This window comes from Nothobranchius furzeri, chromosome 13, assembly GCF_043380555.1.
Source record: "Nothobranchius furzeri strain GRZ-AD chromosome 13, NfurGRZ-RIMD1, whole genome shotgun sequence".
Classification (NCBI taxonomy): domain Eukaryota; kingdom Metazoa; phylum Chordata; class Actinopteri; order Cyprinodontiformes; family Nothobranchiidae; genus Nothobranchius; species Nothobranchius furzeri.
In genome coordinates, this window is record NC_091753.1 from 20,843,323 (window position 1) to 20,865,696 (window position 22,374).

The following is a 22,374-nucleotide window of genomic DNA, read 5'->3' on the forward strand; positions in this document are numbered from 1 at the left end:
CACACACACACACACACACATAAATATATATATACATATATACACACACACACACACACACACACACACATATATATATACACATACATATATACACATATATACACACACTATAAACACATATATATATGGGGCGACGGTGGCACAGGAGTTAAGTTCTCGCCCATAATCGGAAGGTTGCGGGTTTGAGCCCCGCTCAGTCTGTCGCTGTCGTTGTGTCCTTGGGCAAGACACTTAACCCACATTGCCTGCTGGTGGTGGTCGGAGGGACTGGTGGCGCCAGTGCTCGGCAGCCTTGCCTTTATCAGTGCGCCCCAGGGCAGCTGTGGCTACATCGTAGCTCATCCCCACCAGTGTGTGAATGGGTGAATGAATGATTGTGTTGTAAAGCGCCTTGAGGGGTTCCAGGACTCTAGAAGGCGCTATATCAAATACAGGCCATTTACCATATATATGTACATGTGTAATATATATGTACATGTGTAATATATATATATATATATATATATATATATATACATACATACAGACACATATACATATGACACTCCCTCCCAAGTAGAATTAACTAAAGAATAAAATGTTTATATGATGTTGGGTATCAATGAGTTTGATGAAATGCAATCTTTCTAGGACAAAAACAAGCCCAAAATAACCCCTTCATGTCTGAAAACTTCTGTTATCAAAATTACACATTAAAACACACTTCTGAAGATCAGACAGTGAACAGAGGCTAAATATAAAGACATAAATAATACATTGTAGTTCCAAAGATACCATTTTAATGAATGATCATAAATATAAAACACGATTTAGAGCAGAAATAAGCCCAGGCCGTCCCACTCCAGGGTTTGTTTATGCAACAAGGCCAACATTTCGGGGCCCACGTCACTGGTTTCCACGGTGGGCTGATCCCTCCAGCGCGGCTCTTCCGGTGGAGACGTGGCTCTCTGCTGCTGCCATATTGACGCTAACGCGCTAACAATCACTCAACTGGAAGTCAGCTGGATCGTTCCTCACCTTTCCAGAGGGCCAAAAAACATCCTAGCGGTGGAAACACGAGGGACTGAAGATCTCCACACCTCACAGAGTGACCGAATATGGTGAGTTCCAGCTGAGAACGTGTGGAAGTAGCCTGGGCTAGTCGGGCCTGCTGCCATCATAACATTAGCTAACCTGACAAACGGCTAAAGCTAGCTCATTTTCTCTGCCCCAAAACGAGCTTAAAGGGAAACCTTGGACGGCGTTTATTGGACCGTCTTGTCTAACGACTGTTTAAACGGCACACACGGAGTTTATAAAGGTTCATTTTTAAAAACAGAATCTTATTTTTTCAGTGAACTGGACCTAGAGGAACACACAGACACTGCTGACGTTACCTAGCACCTTCAGGCTGCTGGTGTTGTGTCAGAATCCGGATCCCAACTAACCTGAGCTGCTGTCAGGCTCTCCTCAGACAGAAATAATAAACTCCACACACAGAGACATGGTGTTCGTCAGCGGGCACAGCTTCGTTCACCACAGCTGCTTTCTAACCACAGCTAGCTCGACACGTAGTGCCCCCGGTCATGTGAAAGTGAAGTTCCAGCTTTCAGATCCCTAAATGAAAAGTCTTACGTGTTTATAACCATCGTTAAGCTAAGATTTCATTTAAACCAGGTGTGACTTATTTATTCAGGCTTCAGGTGAGCCAGCCCATCAGCGCCAAGGCAAATATTGGTGGTTCCGATTAGGTGAAGCTTACTTACTCTCGCCGCTGTCTCTGACGCGGATCGGCTCTGCCCTTTGGAGTAATTTAGGTGCCTATCCGGTTTATACAGCCACCATCACATAGTTTATCCTACAGGTGTAGTTTTGTTCTTGATGTCAAGGCCTTCACTTGGAGCTGGGATTAGTTTTTGCTCCTTCAGAGAAAGTGGAAATATTCTGTCAGTTCCTTTTTCTTAACCCTGTCTGAAGGCAGCATTTGGTCTAATTGTAACTTTTTACAGACTCATCACACATGCATCTTTTCCCCCTCGCCCTGCAGGTGCTGTTGGCAGCGGCGGTGTGCACCAAGGCCGGAAAGGCCATAGTGTCCCGGCAGTTTGTGGAAATGACCCGGACGCGGATCGAGGGTCTTCTGGCTGCGTTCCCTAAGCTGATGAACACGGGCAAGCAGCACACCTTTGTGGAAACAGACAGTGTTCGTTACGTGTACCAGCCGCTGGAGAAACTCTACATGGTCCTCATCACCACCAAGAACAGCAACATTCTGGAGGACTTGGAGACACTCAGACTTTTCTCCCGGGTGGTAAGGAAACACAGAGCTGTTTTTAATATGTGGGCTGGCTTTGTGAAACTGACCCAGAAGATGGGAGATGAAGCTAAATGTTGGGCTTGATAACAGATCACACGTGCAACATCACACCAGTACAAAGTCAGTTGTCCGTTAGGCCGTAGTTGGCCGTCAGTTACTCCATTAGACCTTGAGCAGTTTAGTTGTTTTACTATCAAACACGGTGGATCGTTTAGATCAGCGGTGCTTGTCCCACAGCACAGCCGGGCTGCCTCCCCCCAGCTCCTCGACCCGCAGCTGCTTCTGGAAACTAAATCAAACTCGTTTAATTATTCTGATCATTATCAGAGTTAAAGATCACGTCCATCTGCTCCTGTGCACTGGAGTCCTGTCTGTCCGTCCTCTCCAGGCTGCTGTGGTTTGGTTTGATGGCGTTAGAGAAAACGTTTCTGTGACCGTGGAGAGTTGGACGTCTCATCATCGCTGCACCACTTGGTCTAAAGCAGTTCGTTTTCCTACTGTTGCATCAGAATATCATCAGATATGAAGCATAATAAACAAACAACGCTCTTTATGCTTATTTATATTTATGAAGTAAAACGGGGAGAAAAGCTAAGTCGGACAGTCCTGTTTTACTCCCAGTCTGGTTTAAAAAGCAGCTTTTCCACAGTTGATGGGATTTAATATGTGACACTTTTAGACTAACTGGTTAATGAATCCTTTCCCTTTTGGTTAACCAAACTAAAATATTTACTTTTTATGAACACATCTTTCTTGGCTTTAGAGATCTGAGCTTAGCCCTTAACATCACACATTTAACATCAAATCCAAAGTTTAGAAACATATCTCATCTTATTTTATACTCCAGGCTCCATTAACCCAAGCATGGACCATGCTATAGCTAGCATTAGCCTCCCTGTAGCATGATAATACACCAGAAAATGCTCGTCATCGTTTTTATGTTGTTGCTGTTTATTCTCTTTATAAGGATAGGTGATTACTTTTATCAGGTTATGTATCACATGACACACTCTGGGTGTGGTGTAGCTAGTATATTGTGTGTTTACACAGGTTCCTTCACTCTTTAGCTTCTACTCTACAAAATGAGACTATCTGAGAGCTTTGACCCCGGCTACAGCTGCGTGAGTCTTACTAACGCCTAGAAAACCAGGCCACACGCTCTTTAGAGCACATTTTGGCTTTCAAAATGATTTGAAGCATTCAAACTTAACGGATAAACTAACTTAAAAATCAAAATGTTTCAGTAAAATATTATAATAGTAAGCCAAAGCAAATAAAAAGGCACTAAATATTTGTTTCTGTCACATTTTGCTGGTGTGGAGACCTAAATAACACGAAGTCAGCAGCTATGTTGGGGTTTGGTTTTAAGGCCCGCTGTGTTACTATGGTAACAGAGTCCTAGCTCACCTGCTCCAGGTGAAACGTTCAGAATTAGGGTTTGTATAAACTCCATCGCTTTGTTTTTGAATGTCTGACTCCTAATTGCTTCGACAGTATTTATGCCATATTTCTACCAGATCCTGTAAGCTTTTAAATAAATCGGACAATCAAATTGCAAATAATTCCACGATCGTCCTTAACCGTCTGGGGTCCATGGACGCGTATCCGCGTCTTTTGAACAGGTCTGATTTGGGACGCTGTAGCAGCAAGACTCCGCCTCCCTGAGTTTTGGTTTCAATTCAGCTTTAAAAAGGAGATTATAAACTACACCCCAGATTTTAAACTTTGTTAATAGGCAATGTAAAAGCGGAGTTGTGGGCTCGACACACGGGAGGCGATCCGCGGCAGCGTGCATGTCTCATTGAACATGAATGGAGGAGAGGCGATGTCGCCTCCCGTGTGTCGAGCCCATTAGACTAAACTAAAAAAACGACCTATTTTTAGACAATCTGACAACTTGTCAAAACAGCAGAGGGAGAGGGAATGTGCTTGTGAACACAAAAACATGAGATCCTTTTGCTGTTGGTGGAAGTCTCACATATTCAGTTGATAAAAAGCATCATTATGTAGCTGAGAGAGAGAGGAAGGCCGCACGAGTAACGAGATGTGCGCACAAAGGAGCCGCTTCGCGGGGAAAGTATAGTGGCGCGAACGGAGTAACGACAAACAATTAGACAGATATTGACGGTAAACTTGGTATTTTGGAGCGATCCGGACAGATCTATTGTCTCTGCAGTTTAGTCAGCTTTTATTAGGCTTTAATAAAGGATGATGAGAAGGATAAATGTCCACCAGGCAGTTCAGATAGTACGGCTGTTTTTTGAACTGGAAGAAGAGGAAGTGGACGGACACTCACAGCCAGAGTCTGAGGCAAATAGCGAGGATGTTGATGAGGATGTGGCAGATCCATCCTTCCTCATAGAAGAGTTGGGTCATGATGAGGTGGAGGATGAAGGCAGAGATGCAGCTCCTCGGAGATCCAACAAGAAGAGTGGACGGCGCAGCTGACAGAGCCACTCTTCTCTCTCCAAAATGCATGTACATTATTGCCAAATTAATAAAATGAGTATAAATTCAGATAGTCCAGGTTGTCCTGAAAATAATGATACCCCATAAGGCAATATTTATTGTTTTTATTAGAAAATACAAAGGAAAACCAAAATGAGTCAAAAATGGTGATTTACACCCTGGACCCCAGAGGGCTAAGAATTGTTTTTTGTTATTTGATATATGTATTCATATGTTTTATAAATGTACAGTCTAGATTACCATTCTAAATTATAAAAAAAACATTCGTCATAAATGTTTGTTGGTTTCACAGTAAAATAAACAACTTTTTTCCTATTCAGATTTTATGTTTTTGAGTGATTTAAGGTCTAATATGCAACCCCTTTATGTCCAAATATAAAAAATAAGTATAAATTCATAAAGTCCAGGTTGTGCTGAAAAGACTGATACCACATAAGGCAGTGGTTATGGCTTTTATTTTGGAAATACAAAGGAAAACTCTAAATTAGTCAAAAACGGCAAATTACGCCCTGGACCCCAGAGGGTTAAAGGCCTTTAGGAAAAGTTTTGATCACACAACCTAACCACGATGCTTTTACTCGGGCACAAACCGTAACTGTAATAGTTTAAAGCAGGGGTCCCCACTCCTGGTCCTGGAGGGCCGCTATCCTGCATGTTTTAGTTTGAACTCTGCCAGTTCAACACACCTGATTTCAATCAGCAGCTAATTAACAGGCTTCTGCAGAGCCTGATGAGCTGCTGCACAGGGGTTTCAACCACTGAGGCCTAGTTCACACGTAGCCGTTTAAAAAAAAAAATGAATATCCGCCCCTCCAAAAACTTGCATCCACACCACCTCGTTTACAAAACAAAACTCTGTCCACACGTACCCGGATAAATACGTTGTTAAGGACATGCCAGACCTGTAGGCGGCAGTACTTCCCCCGTTCTTAACCTCGTCCTTCGTCTGTGGTCTTCCGCAAGGAGCAGTAATTCCGCTTGCAAAAACAAACAAGCAGAAAGCGCTTGGACAATTGATAAAGCGAGCGCAGCTCTGAGGGCATCCATGCTGTCGACTAGTGTAAACACAGGTCGCACACGTGATGTCAGCAGTTTTTTGTCGCGGAAAGTGACGTTGCGGGCCTTAAAACTCCGGTTTTGTCTGTCCACACGCAGACACCCAAAACGGAGAAAACGCAGATCTTCACTTTGGCCGGAGTTTTTAAAAAGATCCGTTTTCGTGTGAAAAAACTCCGTTTTCGTGTGGATGACAGGCCAAAACGTAGAAAAATATCTACGTTTTGGCAGATCCCCGGCTACGTGTGGACAGGGCCTGAATCAAGCCTGTTGGAGCTGAAAACCCACTAAACCTGCTGGATACCGGCCCTCCAGGACCAGGATTGGGGCCCCCTGGTTTAGTGTCATTCTGAAGTGTCTTTGTAAAAGTGTTTACCGTTTCCTTCACCCGTTTGCTCGGCTCTTCCAGATCCCAGAATACTGTCGCGTGCTGGAGGAGAGTGAAATTTCGGAGCACTGTTTCGACCTGATCTTTGCCTTTGATGAGATCGTGGCGCTCGGCTACAGAGAGAACGTGAACTTGGCTCAGATTCGCACCTTCACAGAGATGGATTCCCACGAGGAGAAGGTTTTCCGTGCTGTCAGAGAGGTGAGGTCACACAGACATGTTGAATTGTATTTAGTTGAATTAGAGAGGCGGAGAGTCCAGGGTGAGTGTGATTTGAGTTAGAATTGGGAAAGAAGACAGGACTAACTGTGCTGGACCGTCCTCAGACCCAGGAACGGGAAGCCAAGGCAGAGATGAGGAGGAAGGCCAAGGAGCTGCAGCAGGCCAGGAGAGATGCTGAGCGTTCTGGGAAGAAGGTGCCAGCGTTTGGAGGCTTTGGCAGTGCAGGAATGAGCAGCATGTCCTCGGGCTCCGTCATCACAGAAACCATCGTCGAGCCTGAAAAACCCAAGATCACACCAACTCCAGTCCGGTATCGGGCTTCCGCTGACTTCTTTCACAGCATCTGCTCTTTCTTCTGGTTTCTTTGTGTCATTATTGTTTTAATCCATCCAGATCAAGTGGACCAAGCAGAGCTCTGAAACTGGGCGCTAAAGGGAAAGAGGTGGACAACTTTGTTGACCAGCTGAAGTCTGAAGGTGAAACCATCATTCCTTCAACAGGGAAGAGAGGCTCAGATGTGTCTAAGGCTCTGCCAGCACCTGTCAATGTGGAGAGGTATGCACTCATCATGGCTAGGGATGGGTATACCTTTGACATTTGAATCGATTCGGTACTAATTCCCGGTACCTACGAATCGATACCGGTACTTAATGGTACCAATTTTCGATACTTTTCAGTGTTTATTATTTTAATTCTCTTTTATAATTAAATATATATTTTTCCCAATTTATAACCATATTTGATAAATATCACGATAAATAACATACAACTGTTTGTATTTTAACATCGTCCTTGTAGTTTTATAAGCTGATAATTGAACTGAGGCAAACATCTTTACTGTGAACTAAATTTACTGTGTATCTTCATTCCCTTTGCCGTCTTTTTTTCATTTGATTTTTCCTACTGGGAAGTTAGAATTTCCGAGGAGAAAGCGAACGCACCATTAGATGATAACGATAGTGGCATAGGAAGCTAACATATCAAGCTAACGTTATCTTAAACAGTTTAACTGCTGGAGCAGATTAAAACGATGATGCCTCACACTTAGATCGTTGTCACTGGTTTCATCTTCACCCAATCACCCGTCGCATTTAGTAAAGTGAAGCCAAACTTTAGAGCGTGTTCATGTTCTTCTAGTCGGAATTTCGGAGTTCCGAGGAGAAAGCGAACGCACCATTAGTGAAACGGAAGCTAACAAATCAAGCTAACGGTATCTTAAACATTTTATTTACCTACCAGAGCAGATTAAGATGAGGATGTCTCACTTAGATCGTTGTCGCTGGTTTCATCATCACCCAGTTAGCCATCACATTTAGTGAAGTGGACCCAAGCGTTAGCGTGCCTTCTTTCTACCATGCTGCTCTGTTTACAACTCGCTCGCAGCGACCAACGACATAACGCTCTTGCACATGCGCAGCTGTCTTAGCAAGTTCTCGTTGTGAAGGACGGGCACCGAAACGAGGCACCGTTTGAAATGACGTGAATCGGTGCTCGGTCGGTACTGTGGAATTCGATCGGTACCTTAAAAAGTACCGAATTTGGTACCCATCCTGATTTTAATGCTTTCTTTTGGGTTTTACAGCTTCTCAAAGTTTGTGGATTTTCACATATTAGCAGAAACACCAACGTTGCCCTGTAGCTGGAGATTACCACACTGAAGTTATAAAAAGAGACCCTGATCTGATGCTGGAGCTTACATCTGGATGTCCATGATATAATGTTGTTTTTATTTAAACCCGACTGCTTTGATCTTTATTTACATCTGTGTGGCTGTGTTTTCTGCTCAGCGTACACCTGCGTGTGGAGGAGAAGATCTCGCTGACCTGTGGCCGTGATGGTGGCCTGCAGAACATGGAAGTGCTTGGCATGGTGACGCTTCGGGTCACAGATGACAAAAACGGACGCATCCGCCTCATTATCAACAACAATGACAACAAAGGACTACAGCTGCAGGTAAACATAGTTTAGTGCTTGGTCCTTTAGCCTTTTGTTTGAGCTTAACTTGAGCAAATTATGGGATGGTTGTAGTGCTGACAGATTTGCTGATCACCATAGAGATTAACTAGATGCCTTAATGGAGTGGATTTGTCATTAAGGCCTAGTCCACACGTAGCCGGATAAATACGTTGTTAAGGACATGCCAGACCTGTAGGCGGCAGTACTTCTCCCGTTCTTAACCTCGTCCTTCCTCTGTGGTCTTCCGCAAGGAGCAGTAATTCCGCTTGCAAAAACAAACAAGCAAAAAGCGCTTGGACAATTGATAAAGCGAGCGCAGCTCTGAGGACATCCATGCTGTCGGCTAGTGTAAACACAGGTCGCACACGTGATGTCAGCATTTTTTTGTCGCGGAAAGTGACGTTGCGGACCTTAAAACTCCGGTTTTGTCCGTCCACACGCAGACACCCAAAACGGAGAAAACGCAGATCTTCACTTCGGCCGGAGTTTTTAAAAAGATCCGTTTTCGTGTGGATGACAGGCCAAAATGTAGTAAAATATCTACGTTTTTGCAGATCCCCGGCTACATGTGGACAGGGCCTAAAGCTGCAATCCAGAGTTTTCCCCCTTTCAGGAGTTCTGTAGGATTTTTTTTATCCGTAAAAGTGATGTAATGTAGGTCAATGATTCCCCCCCCCCCAGTCCTACAGAGCCCCATGCTATTTGAATTGAGCGTTCAGCATTAGCCAAAGGGATACTAATCTGCTGTGCATGAGCAGGGACGTACCTGAACTGATGCAAAGTTGGAGGCAGTTCTATGGATGAGTAGGTGTTCAAATGTACACATATGAATAAACAGCACAACATGAGAAGAACATGAGCCATGTTTGCTGGCTAGATGTGTGCGTCCACAAACGAGAGGTGTTGCTTCCAGCCTTAGTCACTGAATTAGGGTGAGGCTTAAGGTGCAGTACATTTCTCTGCCTCTAGATGGTGTCCTCTGAGGAAAAACAACTTGCTTCTGGGACACACACTTTTTTTTCCACACTGGAGGTTAAAAGGACAATATGTAGTTTTTTTAATATCTGGAAATATCCAATAAATTGTTGTTGAAAATGAATGAAATGATGCCCAATTGTTGTAAAATATTATTGGCTTCTTAACATATAACCGTATAAATTAGGTCTAAAATACACAGGAGTGGGTCTAAGTCCCTGAGCGATGCCGTGCTTCCTTCTACAGGAGCCCATGAGGACAAAACACATTAACTGATTTACCGACAAACGGTTACTAAACTTTCACCGTTCATAAATGTTGTTTTACACCTTTACCTCTTCACTAGTTGCCGGTGATGAAAGGGAGTGCTTGTCATTTTGCTAAAGTTTGCACTCCCCAGAGCTTTTTTGACCCTAAAGGGCATCCGTAGGTAAGGTCTTACTCCACACAAAAATGCAGCTTGCTTGCAACTATTTAGGTATCTACTGCCCCCTATCGCCAGGAAAAATACACACTGTCACTTTAATGCTACTCTCTCTGTCTGTAGCACACATGCAGGTTGTGTGTTACTAATATCCTCTGATTTACTGAGGTAATAATGAATATATCAGGGTGTGTATTAACCTTGTGTCACAAGTAGCTGTTTGGCCTTTTCTCTTCACATTTATCTAATATGATCCAACTCACTATTTATTAGAAATGATTCATTTCTTTCAGTAAGTCGGGCTCGTTCCCAGTGAGAGTTGGACTCCGCCAAGGCTGCCCTTTGTCACCGATTCTGTTCATAACTTTAGTGGACAGGATTTCTAGGTGCAGCCAAGGTGTGGAGGGCAGCCATTTTGGAGGCCTGGGGATCAGGTCTGCTTTTTGTAGATAATGTGGTCCTCTTGGCTTCATCAGAACGTATCTACAGCTTTCGCCGGAGCGGTTCGCAGCCGAGTGTGAAGCAGCTGGGATGAGAATCAGCTCCTCTAAATCTGAGACCATGGTCTTGAGTCAGAAAAGGGTAGAATGCCTTCTCCGGGTCAGGGATGAGGTCCTGCCCCAAGTGGAGGAGTTTTAAGTATCTCGGGGTCTTGTTCACGAGTGAGGGACAACTGGAGCGTGAGATCGATAGGCAGATTGGTGCTGCATCTGCAGTGATGCGGGCGTTGTACCTGTCTGTCGTGGTGAAGAGAGCTGAGTCGGAAGGTGAAGCTCTCGATTTACCGGTCGATTTACGTTCCTACCCTCACCTATGGTCATGAGCTTTGGGTAGTGACCGAAAGAACGAGATCGCGTATACAAGTGGCCGAAATGAGTTTTCTCCGAAGAGTGGCTGGGCTCTCCCTTAGAGATAGGGTGAGAAGCTCGGTCATTCGGGAGGGGCTCGGAGTAGAACCGCCTCTCCTCCACATCGAGAGGAGCCAGTTGAGATGGCTCGCGTATCTGGTCAGGAAGCCTCCTGGACGCCTCCCTGGTGAGGTTTTCTGGGCACGTCCAACCGGGAGGAGACCTAAAGGTAGACCCAGGACACGGTGGAGGGACTATGTGTCTCTGCTGGCCAGGGAACACCTTGGGATTCCCCCGGAGGAGCTGGCCCAAGTGGCTGGGGAGAGGGAAGTCTGGGCCTCTCGCCTTAGGCTACTGCCCCCTTGACCCGACTCCGGATAAGCGGATGAAAATGGATGGATGGATGATTCATTTCTTCTTTTTTCCTTGTTGTCAGACTCATCCCAACGTGGACAAGAAGTTATTCACCGCTGATTCTGTGATTGGCCTGAAGAACCCAGAGAAGTCCTTCCCTCTCAGTAATGATGTTGGAGTGCTGAAGTGGAGGCTGCAGACCACAGACGAGTCCCTCATACCGCTCACCAGTATGTCTTCATTACGCCGACCTCTCAGTAACCGCTTATTCTCTTGATCAGGTTGTTGTTTGTTTCTCACATCAAAGAGCGCTGGAGTTGGTCCAAAACATCTTTCACACACAAGCAGGAAACAACCTTTTATCTATTTATGTAAACAAGTTTTCAGAAAGTTGTGATTAAAGTCAATCTGGTGGATTCCTCTCTCCAGATAACAGGGCTGCATGACATCAGGAAAGTTTGTGGTGTGTGTCACTCACTCACTCCTCACTCACTCACTCACTCACTCACTCACTCACTCACTCACTCACTCACTCACTCACTCACTCCTCACACTCACTCACTCCTCACTCACTCACTCCTCACTCACTCACTCCTCACTCACTCACTCACTCCTCACTCACTCACTCCTCACTCACTCACTCCTCACTTCACTCCTCACACTCACTCACTCACTCCTCACACTCACTACTCACTCACTCACTCCTCACACTCACTCCTCACACTCACTCACTCACTCACTCCTCACACTCACTACTCACTCACTCACTCCTCACTCACTCACTCACTCACTCCTCACACTCACTCCTCACTCACTCACTCCTCACACTCACTCCTCTCACTCACTCCTCACTCACTCCTCACTCACTCACTCACACCTCACACTCACTCACTACTCACTCACACACTCCACTCACTCCTCACTCACTCACACACTCCACTCACTCCTCACTCACTCACTCACTCACTCACTCACTCACTCACTCACTCACTCACTCACTCACTCACTCCTCACTCACTCACTCACTCACTCACACCTCACACTCACTCCTCACTCACTCACTCCTCACTCACTCACTCCTCACTCACTCACTCCTCTCACTCACTCACTCCTCACTCACTCCTCACTCACTCACTCCTCTCACTCACTCACTCCTCACTCACTCCTCACTCACTCACTCACACCTCACACTCACTCACTACTCACTCACTCACACACTCCACTCACTCACTCACTCACTCCTCACTCACTCCTCACTCACTCACTCACTCACTCACACCTCACACTCACTCACTCCTCACTCACTCCTCACACTCACTCACTCCTCACTCACACCTCACACTCACTCCTCACTCACTCCTCACTCACACCTCACACTCACTCCTCACACACTCACTCCTCACTCACTCCTCACTCACTCCTCACTCACTCACTCCTCACTCCTCACACTCACTCCTCACTCACTCCTCACTCACTCACTCACTCCTCACACTCACTCCTCACTCACTCACTCCTCACTTCACTCCTCACACTCACTCACTCACTCACTCCTCACACTCACTACTCACTCACTCACTCACTCCTCACACTCACTCCTCACACTCACTCACTCACTCACTCACTCACTCACTCCTCACACTCACTCACTCCTCACTCACTCACTCCTCACTCACTCACTCACTCACTCCTCACACTCACTCCTCACTCACTCACTCCTCACACTCACTCCTCTCACTCACTCCTCACTCACTCCTCACTCACTCACTCACACCTCACACTCACTCACTACTCACTCACACACTCCACTCACTCCTCACTCACTCACACACTCCACTCACTCCTCACTCACTCACTCACTCACTCACTCACTCACTCACTCACTCACTCACTCACTCACTCACTCACTCCTCACTCACTCACTCACACCTCACACTCACTCACTCACTCACACCTCACACTCACTCCTCACTCCCTCACTCCTCACTCACTCACTCCTCACTCCTCACACTCACTCCTCACTCACTCACTCCTCACACTCACTCACTCACTCACTCCTCTCACTCACTCCTCTCACTCACTCACTCCTCACTCACTCCTCACTCACTCACTCACTCACTCACACCTCACACTCACTCACTACTCACTCACTCACACACTCCACTCACTCACTCACTCACTCCTCACTCACTCCTCACTCACTCACTCACTCACTCACACCTCACACTCACTCACTCCTCACTCACTCCTCACTCACACCTCACACTCACTCCTCACTCACTCCTCACTCACACCTCACACTCACTCCTCACTCACTCACTCCTCACTCACTCCTCACTCACTCACTACTCACTCACTCACTCCTCACTCACTCACTCACTCCTCACTCACTCACTCACTCACTCCTCACTCACTCACACAGTCACTCACTCACTCACTCACTCACTCACACAGTCACTCACTCACTCACTCACTCACTCACTCACTCACTCACACAGTCACTCACTCACTCACTCACTCACACAGTCACTCACTCACTCACTCCTCACTCACACAGTCAGTCATGAATGAATAGGGTTGTTTAGAGGATGCTTTGGTAGTGAACTGGTCACGCTGGCAGGGACCCGTGTCTCACCCAGCATGTGTGTGTCTTGTAGTAAACTGCTGGCCGTCAGAGAGCGGCTCTGGCTGTGACGTCAACATCGAGTATGAGCTTCAGGAGGACAGCCTTGAGCTGAACGACGTCGTCATCACTATCCCTCTACCGTAAGTAAATCTGCTCCGGTCCAGATCAACGGTGATGTGGTCTGCAGTGACACCTGCTGTGTTGCAGGTCTGGGGTGGGAGCTCCTGTCATCGGGGATCTGGATGGAGAGTACAAACACGACAGCCGGCGGAACCTCCTGGAGTGGTGCCTACCTGTAATCGATGCCAACAACAAGACCGGCAGCATGGAGTTCAGCATCGCTGGACAGCCCAACGACTTTTTCCCAATCAACGTGTCCTTTGTGTCCAAGCGCAACTACTGTGACATTCAGGTGGGTTTGCGTCACTTTTTCTGTGGAGAACACACACCGTGGCCACAGAAACACCATTTTTAATTCTGCTCCCCTGTTTGACACCCCTGCTGGGTTTGTCTCATTAGTCTTCTTCTTTAAAAGGAACCCAGGTTACAAAACCTTGTGGTTGTTAAAAGATAAATGCTAGTATCAGTTATATTAAAATGGTGTAAAAAACCTTCTTGATGTTCTTAATGTTTAACTCGTAGGTCACCATTGTTGTTGGCGTCACACTGCACTCTGGGTAGTGACGTCATATGGTTGTACCGCGGTTACACCGGCCGGCTTTGGGACCCTGTAGTGACTGTTCAGCGACCTCGACATGTCATCTGTTCAGCCTGTTCAGTTTGAACCAGAGTGAAACATTAATGATGACATCACTGACCATGTTTCACAAAACCAGCGTCAACATGAAGAGCAAGAAGGGCGGGATGGAGCGAGAGCAGGACAAAACCGGTGGTGCGTGTGCGGCAAATGCGTCTCCGTGGTAACCGAGAGGGAGGGCGTTTGTTGCCAAGAGCTCACATTCTTGTCAGCAGAAGTTAACGGTAAACGACCGTGTGATCAAACGTATTCAATTATGCATCCAGAGCTGTCGTGTGCTTTATAAACAGTGTTGCTACACTTATGCTTGTTTTACTGACGGGAGAGGTGAACGTTCAGCTTCATCCGTGACGAGTGGCGTGTCCGATGGTTGGCTGAACGTGACAGAAGCGGCAGCTGCAGGAGCGGGTTGTCGGCTCAGTTGAGCGTCCGGCGTTTAGGCTCCTTGTGTGGGAAAATGGTCGGTAAAGCACATAGTTTCCACCTTCTCTTATACCCAGCCACTCTGGTGAGCTCTTTAAGTCGTCGTGGTCGACTATAAGCCTCAAACGCATCGGGAGAAAAATGTCGGGAACTCAGCCGCGGATCTTTGGGAAGTTGTGTCCGTCCACAGGCATCTTCCCACTGCTTTCTCCTCTTGTTGCCAGTGGGAACGCTGTGTAAACTCCCATCACTCCCCTTGTTGTCCTCTGACTGGAAACTAAATCCAAAAGCAGCCCAATGTGGCATTTTACTTCATTATTAATACAGTGAGCGCGTAAACAAACACCAGCGTCAACAGCTATTCTTCCAAGTGCAACCAATATACGTCATCGCCCCCAGAGTGCATCGTGTGCGGAAAACATGGCGTCCTGCGTATGTCAAAAAAAAAGTACTAAATACTATAGATTTATAAATAAACAGCAATATTTTGTGTGTTTCTAACAACATAGTTTGGTACAACAGAAAACTTGTGGCTCATTAGGGCACACACGTCCTCATAGCTGGAGTTCCTCTTAAGATGGTTATAAACCAGTTGTTCTTTAATGGTCTCTGACTGGTGTGTAAACACCTCTGTGAGCAGGAGGTAATCGCAACCAGGATCTATAAACACCAGCTGTTTACAGATGAGCAGCGATTGTGCTCAAGGAGCTAACTGCAGCAGCTAAAAGTGAACCCAAACAATAAGTGACAACAATAGCAGTTCACCCCCGTCCACTAGCTGCTGGATCCAAAACAGAGAAGATCCTCACTGACTCCCATGTATTCCAAGCTCAGGTGACTTTTTTTTTTTTTTTTTTTTTTTTGGACCTGCTCTCAGGCGGTCCGCTTCATGTGAAGCCGAGTAAACACACCCACTACCAACTGATTGGCCGGCTGAAGTTCACGCCTACTTCTAGACGGAGCCTCTGGTTGGTGGGTGGAATCGGTCAGCAGCGGCCTCCTGCATGTGCGGTCCATGATCAGTCTGACTGCAGCTCGTACCTTCTGCTCCAGCCGCGGCAGCGAGAGGACGGCCTGCTGTGAGAGGAGCCCACAGCAGTCCCAGTGACATTAGGAAGCTGTGTGCTTCCTATCAGAGCGAGGCAACACTGCTCTCGGCCGCCTTTGCTTACTAACTCAAGGAGGTCAACACAGACTTCTTTTTCCCCGCCCACATGCTCAGAGACATCCGCGTTTCTGAGAAGGCTATGTGAACAAAACCTGGCTGTGTGGGGATGGGCCAACGCTGCCAAGACCGGACCGGGTCTGATGTGAAGATGCCTTTAGTTTTAAATGATGCAGAATCAAATTTGAAACATGGAGCTCATTTTCATTGGTTCTTCTGAGCCCGTCTCCAGCTCCCAATGAAGGATTCTTCCTCCAGCTGTGGTCCGGCTCACACAAACCAGACTGCAGGATCAGATTTTAGGATCCGACTGCCGCCAGACTGATCTGATACCAGTGACTGGGAAAAGGTCTTTATCGGGACCCTGATCCGGTACTGGGAGTCAGGAACAAACAGACATGAGACAGGGTGTTCCCTCTGGTGCTCCTGTATCTGATCACATCAGACAGACCAAACAACCATCCTAGATACTCACCATCCCAGGAGACGCTGTGTGTGCGGACACGTCTCAAGCACATCTGCACAGACGGCTGGGTGGGGCTAGCTCTCATGATGAGCGGTCAGACCTCACGAAGGCGAGGTGGTGTGGGTTCCTTACGTTCTGGTTGTTAGTGGGGTTTCCAGCAGCAGCAGACAGAAGAGGGCATGTAAGTATGCAGGCACAGATCTAGCCAGGTCTGTGTGGATCAACCTTATCAGCTGATCTGTGTGTGGGTACCTTTTGTTTGTGAGCACATTTGAGTTAGAGGAGTGTGCAGTGAAGGGGTTTCTGAAGGTTTGAGTCTGAAGACTGGCTGGAGTAAGATTCATCTGACAAACCCTCAAATGTTTCTCTCTGAGTGAGATGAATGACGGGTAAGGTGGGAACGCGACCTAAACTGAACCAGACCTGTTTGTCTTTCTTCTAGGTTACCAAAGTGACTCATGTAGATGGAGACAGCCCTGTCAAGTTCTCCTCAGAAACCTCCTTTGTTGTTGACAAGTACGTCATCGAGTAGATTTTGGAAGAACATGACAAATACAAAAAAACAACAAAAAAAGCTAAATCCACCAGAAAAAAGTCCAGATCTGCGCTACGGAGGAGAATGAAGGTCTCTGCCTGTGCCCCTGTTTACTCTCTGAGGCCGTACATCGACGGGACTGCGTTGGCCTCTGGGCGGAGCCTCCTGTGGTGGTGAAGAGCAGCGGGGGCTTATTTATGTTTGTATGAAAGAGGATCATCTATATAGAGTTAATTGAACATGAAAAACAACAAATATGCGTAAATAAGAACCCCACTGATGCTGTTGTGTAGAACTGTAAAGACTAAGTAGAGGTTGACTGTGGGGCTGAAGGAGGACCTGAGACATCCAGCTCCACTAGAGGGCGCTCTACTCCTCCTCCTTGGCCTCTTTCTCCTTCACGTTGCAGTTTACTGATTTATGAACAGGGCCCTTTTTCTTTCCAGGTTTTCTAATTGTGAAATAGCTGCTGTCTGGTTGATTCCACTCCTCCTCTTATCTTGTGATTGAATTAATAAAAGCTCCGATTTTTTTTCTTCTTTTTTTCTTACAAAAACAGTTTTAATTTTTCCGGTTTGTAGAATTCGGCTCGTTTGGGGGAAACAACGGAACAAGGCTTTTTCTGTTTCAGTTATTAGCAAAGTGGTCTTTTTCAATGTAGACATGATTTCATTACCATTGTTTAGTCAGTTTCATCACTTATCTGCGTGTTTGACAGCGAAGAGCAGAACTTACCAGTAAAATCTTTTCACTGTCCTCATGTTTATTTTTGAACACCATCAAAACCACTCCTTATCACTAATGTTGGTTTTAGTTGAGCGGAAAGCTTGGAGCTGTTTAGTTTTGCAGAAAGGACCCACAACAACATCCCGGACCTCGGATAAGGCCCGTAGAGACCTGCGTCGCCCTCGTCGAGCCCGTTCTTCAGCAGGGACACTCTGGAGCTCACGGTAAACTGTAATGTTCGTCCACCCAGTTATCCTTTACTGTCATCAGCATCACCTGGGAAGTAATATTTGTTGTTCTATTTTTCCTTTTGTTTGTATCCCCTTAATTTCAAATTAGACGTGGCTGTGGGGTCAGAAATGACTAAAATGAGCTTTTGTTTGTTTTTCTTTTGAAAGCAAATTGCCGAAGGGGGATCTTAACATTCCAGTGTAGAAAAAAAACTTTAATGGAATAAAATGTATAATTGAAAAGTTATGGCTGATCTGGGTTTTGTCTTTATGTTCCCGTTTGTCAAACATGAAACAAGCAGGGGAGCAGAGTGGGTGCTCTGGTTCCAGACGGGTTCTGGTGGTTCCTCTGCAGTTGGCAGCTGGGTTGTTTGTTTCAGTGACCTTTAGATCTAAACATGTCAGTTCTCTTGTTCGCTCTTCCATCTCAGGAACGTTGCTAAGCTGAGAGGTCCCCCGACTCTGGAGCTCTCTCCCCCCTCAGGCTGAGATCAGTGGACTCAGAGGTCTCCTTTAAAAAGCAGCTAAAAACTCATCTGTTCAGAAAAAAAAGCAAACAGTTGAGACTCAGCAGAAAAAGAGCTGAAAGGAGAACTGAAACATGTTATTTCAGGATAAGGAGTCTGGTGGTGGTTGTTAGTCAGCCTGCCGTAACACTCGTGTCATCCTTACTAACGGTCACAGTCAGGCCAACGCTCAGTTTGGGTTCCATGTTTTTTTATGATGACTTCATTTTGAGAGTCCAACCTGGGAGAAGGTTGTGTTGGCTATCCCGGCCCAAGGCCTTGAGTTTGCATCTCATTCCTCTCCTTGTCCGTCGTTAACGACCACCGCTGAGGGTTGGTGCGCTGACAGATCATTACAGCGTCTGCACCACTGATGCTCCCCCGATCCGTTTAAAAATGGGCTTCATTCTGTTCATGAGCCCAAAGATATCCTAACACAGTCTGGAACAGATACTGGTTTCCAGTCCAGATTAGTTCACCTTTTTCCAGTTGAGGACGGAGGTGATAATCTTCCCAGCTGCTTATGGCGCTGTTGCAAACCCTTCCATTTCTGGAGGCTTGATAAAACCAACAGGATCCCATCCATTACTAAAGTCAGGGGTGCTATCCGAAGCTCCCCCGAGCCAGAGACCGTCCTCCCCGTGAATGGAGCCAACAATCGTTTAAGGCTCTGTAACAGAGTCTGTAACAGAGGGGGACCGTTGTTGAGTCCAACACCAGAGTCTGGCTTTTTATAAGCACGACTGTAATCGGAACACACCCTCCGCCTCCTTTTTTAGAGAGAGGGACCACCACCACCTCAGAGTACCAAACCAAATGACCAATCCCAACCTCCACACACTGTTGCACCGGTAACTCAAACATGACAACATGCAGGATCCACCCACATAGCCCTGCTGTTGTCAGATTCAATGATAGGCTTGTTCCAGATGAAGTCATCTGCCTCGTGCAACCCTGAGACTGTGTGGTCTGATCCTCGACACCAACCAGCAGGAGGGGCTCATTGTTGCTGCTTCTAAAGTCTAGGATCACCTCGCCGGTCCCCGCCGCCACCTGTCTGCATCATCACTGATGATGAGGCTGACCGCTGTAGTGTCATCTTTAGCTTTAACGACGTGGTGCTGGAGCTGGCAGGGCGGTCAGCATGTGGACAGGAGGGGACTGGGTAAACAGCTTTAGGGTAGCTGGTGCTCAGTCGTGGTGCAGCATGTTTTCTCTCCTGTTTTCCCTGACTGGAGCCAGGGGTCCAGATGCAGGGCGGTGTAATTAATGACAGCTGGAGAAGACGCTGGGAGCTAAATCGTTACGTCTGTCGATAGAAGTCACAGCGTGCATCTTAGCAGTTTTTTGTGTCAGCCAAGCATATTTGGATGGACAAAGGCCCCCAAACAAAAACAGGTTTTAGCCAACCTGAAGCCTGGCCTGGAGACAGAGATGTCTAAAGATCACACGTCCATTAGCTACAGCTGGACAAGAGATCAATCCAGACATCCTCCTGCTCCTCAGAGGCTGTTTTATGATGGCTCCTGGAAGGAGGGGGGGGGGAGGGGGTCATGTCCTTTTCTCTCACATGGAGGATCACAGAAATGCTCGCTGCTTTAAAGCTTCCTGTGATGAGAAATCAGATGTTTCTGAGTTGTGATTGGTCAGCGTAGACAGTGACTCCTGGGTGACTGGAGTCGTCATGGACACAGGTGGGGTCAAAGGTGAAGATGGGGCTCCAGTGCTGATGCATAGGAGGTTAACATCTAGGAGGCACTGTGTCTTGGTACAGGTTGCAGGGTCCAGCTAGGTGACATTGATGATCTTTGGTGGCTGAAGGGGAGAAGTGGGTTTAGAACCATCAGCTGGTGCTTCCTCAGTGACCTCAGCAAGCATGGAGGGACTTTCCTCTGGCCACGCATCACAACTTCTGACCAGACAGATGATGTGTTTGTAGAGGAGCTCCAATCACAGGTCCTGAAAGTCCTATGAAGTCACAAGAGCTCAGAAATCACCCCAAATATTAAACGTCCCACAGAATCCAGCTATCAGTGTCAGAAAGGGACAAGAACATCTAAAGGAAGCCCAAAGAGTGGAGACCATCAGGTCAGTTTCTTACAGCTTTATTAAACAGGCATCACTCATGTGGGTCTAAAGCATCTGAGCAGCTGTGAGGATGTGGAGCTGGGATGCTGCAAGCAGATGGGAAATGGTTGAGAGAGGGGGTGGGGTTAGGGGGCATTCCAGGGTCAGGGGGGCTAGGTCCCAACAGATAGCAGCTATATTTGGACTGACGGATGCTGCTGGAGGATGGGAGTGTAAAAACAACCCTCCAGTCACAAAAGAGGGTGTGTCTTTTTACGAATGAATGAACTGGCTGGTGTGTGTGTGTGTGTGTGGGGGGGGGGGGGGGGGGGTTGTTAAAACACACAGTCAGCAGGCAGACTCGCACTGCAGAACATCTGCTGACTCTGTGTGGACGCTTTTGCTGGATCTGGAGTGAAGGGAGCGACTGGTGGAAGTTTGATCCTGAATGGAAAACTTCTCAAACATCTTTTCTGTCATCAACATCAACTCTTCCTGCATTTAAGGATGATGGTCAAGAAAGTACGATTCAAGGTAGGAAAACCAGTCAGGAACTCCGTGTTGAGCTATGTTTTATGGATGTGTTGAGTACTTCTGAGGATTTCTCCATGATTCCTCCACCAAGCTCTTATCAGGCTGTTTTACATCATTCACATTAGTTTATTTGAGTTTAAAACCAATGAGAACTTTGAAGACACTGATCTCTGTAGAACGGTGGTACGGATGCTGTGTGAGAGCTCATTTGTGGGTCTCTAGTTCTGCATGTACAGGAGAGGTGGATCAGGAGAGGTGGATCTAGAGAAGTAGATCAGGAAAGGTGGATTTGGAGAAGTAGATCAGGAAAGGTGGATCTAGAGAAGTAGATCAGGAGAGGTAGATCAGGAAAGGTGGATCAGGAGAGGTGGATCTGGAGAAGTAGGTCAGGAGAAGTAGATCAGGAAAGGTGGATCAGGAGAGGTGGATCTAGAGAAGTAGATCAGGAGAGGTAGATCAGGAAAGGTGGATCAGGAGAGGTGGATCTGGAGAAGTAGATCAGGAAAGGTGGATTTGGAGAAGTAGATCAGGAAAGGTGGATTTGGAGAAGTAGATCAGGAAAGGTGGATCTAGAGAAGTAGATCAGGAGAGGTAGATCAGGAAAGGTGGATCAGGAGAGGTGGATCAGGAGAAGTAGATCAGGAGAGGTAGATCAGGAAAGGTGGATCAGGAGAGGTGGATCAGGAGAAGTAGATCAGGAGAGGTGGATCAGGAGAAGTAGATCAGGAGAGGTGGATTAGGAGCAGCTTCAGATAGAAGCTGAGCTTCTTTAAGCATCCTTTGGTTCTTCACATTCTCAACAAAACTGAATCACTTCAGCAGGTTTTAGCACATCTTTCCTTTGTGTCCTGGTGACCTAGCGGGGGGGGGGGGGGGGGGCTGTTCCACACCAGCTGTTGCTTCTTGTGTTCGTTAGGACTCTGGTTGTGTTTGGATTTATTGTCATGCAGTAAAAGTGTCCGTAATCTGAGATCAGACGTCACTGTGATGTCACAGCACCTCACTGCCCCCCCCCCCCCCACACACACACACTTGTATTTATATGCTTGTGTGGACTTCTATTGACTTCCATTCATTTTTGTGACACACACACACACAAAGAGCAAGCTCCCGCTGGAGAAGGCTTGTTCCTGCAGATCAGATAACCTGGAGCTCCTCCTAAAACCACACCCCCTTTTCAGATAGAAGAAAGACACACCCCTCAGTCAGGTGTGTGTGTCTGGAGCAGGGGCGTAGCACCAAATTCTGGGCCCTAGGTACAAGTCTTCTAGGTGGGCCCCCATGCTCAATTACTTAATATCTCTTACACATTTTTTGTCATGCTATAAGACAAGATAATAAATATGATCTT

At 46.7% G+C, this 22,374-nt stretch overlaps 2 protein-coding genes across 2 annotated transcripts in view; both read left to right on the forward strand.

Moving 5' to 3' along the window:
• Positions 1-935: 935 nt before the first annotated feature.
• arcn1b (archain 1b) lies at positions 936-17,492 on the forward strand. Its single transcript, XM_015952116.3, has 10 exons — positions 936-1,103; positions 2,030-2,293; positions 6,234-6,413; positions 6,539-6,744; positions 6,828-6,989; positions 8,222-8,387; positions 11,074-11,221; positions 13,646-13,754; positions 13,822-14,026; positions 16,868-17,492. Exons 1-10 carry the CDS (start codon positions 1,101-1,103, stop codon positions 16,955-16,957), a joined length of 1,533 nt encoding a protein of 510 aa, XP_015807602.1. The 5' UTR covers positions 936-1,100; the 3' UTR covers positions 16,958-17,492.
• Positions 17,493-20,881: 3,389 nt separating this feature from the next.
• phldb1b (pleckstrin homology-like domain, family B, member 1b) overlaps positions 20,882-22,374 on the forward strand; it is a 143,278-nt gene continuing 141,785 nt past the window's right edge. Inside the window, exon 1 of the mRNA XM_054742918.2 lies at positions 20,882-21,023. The gene's annotated coding sequence lies outside the window, so the exon portion shown is untranslated. The remainder of the gene's footprint in view (positions 21,024-22,374) is intronic.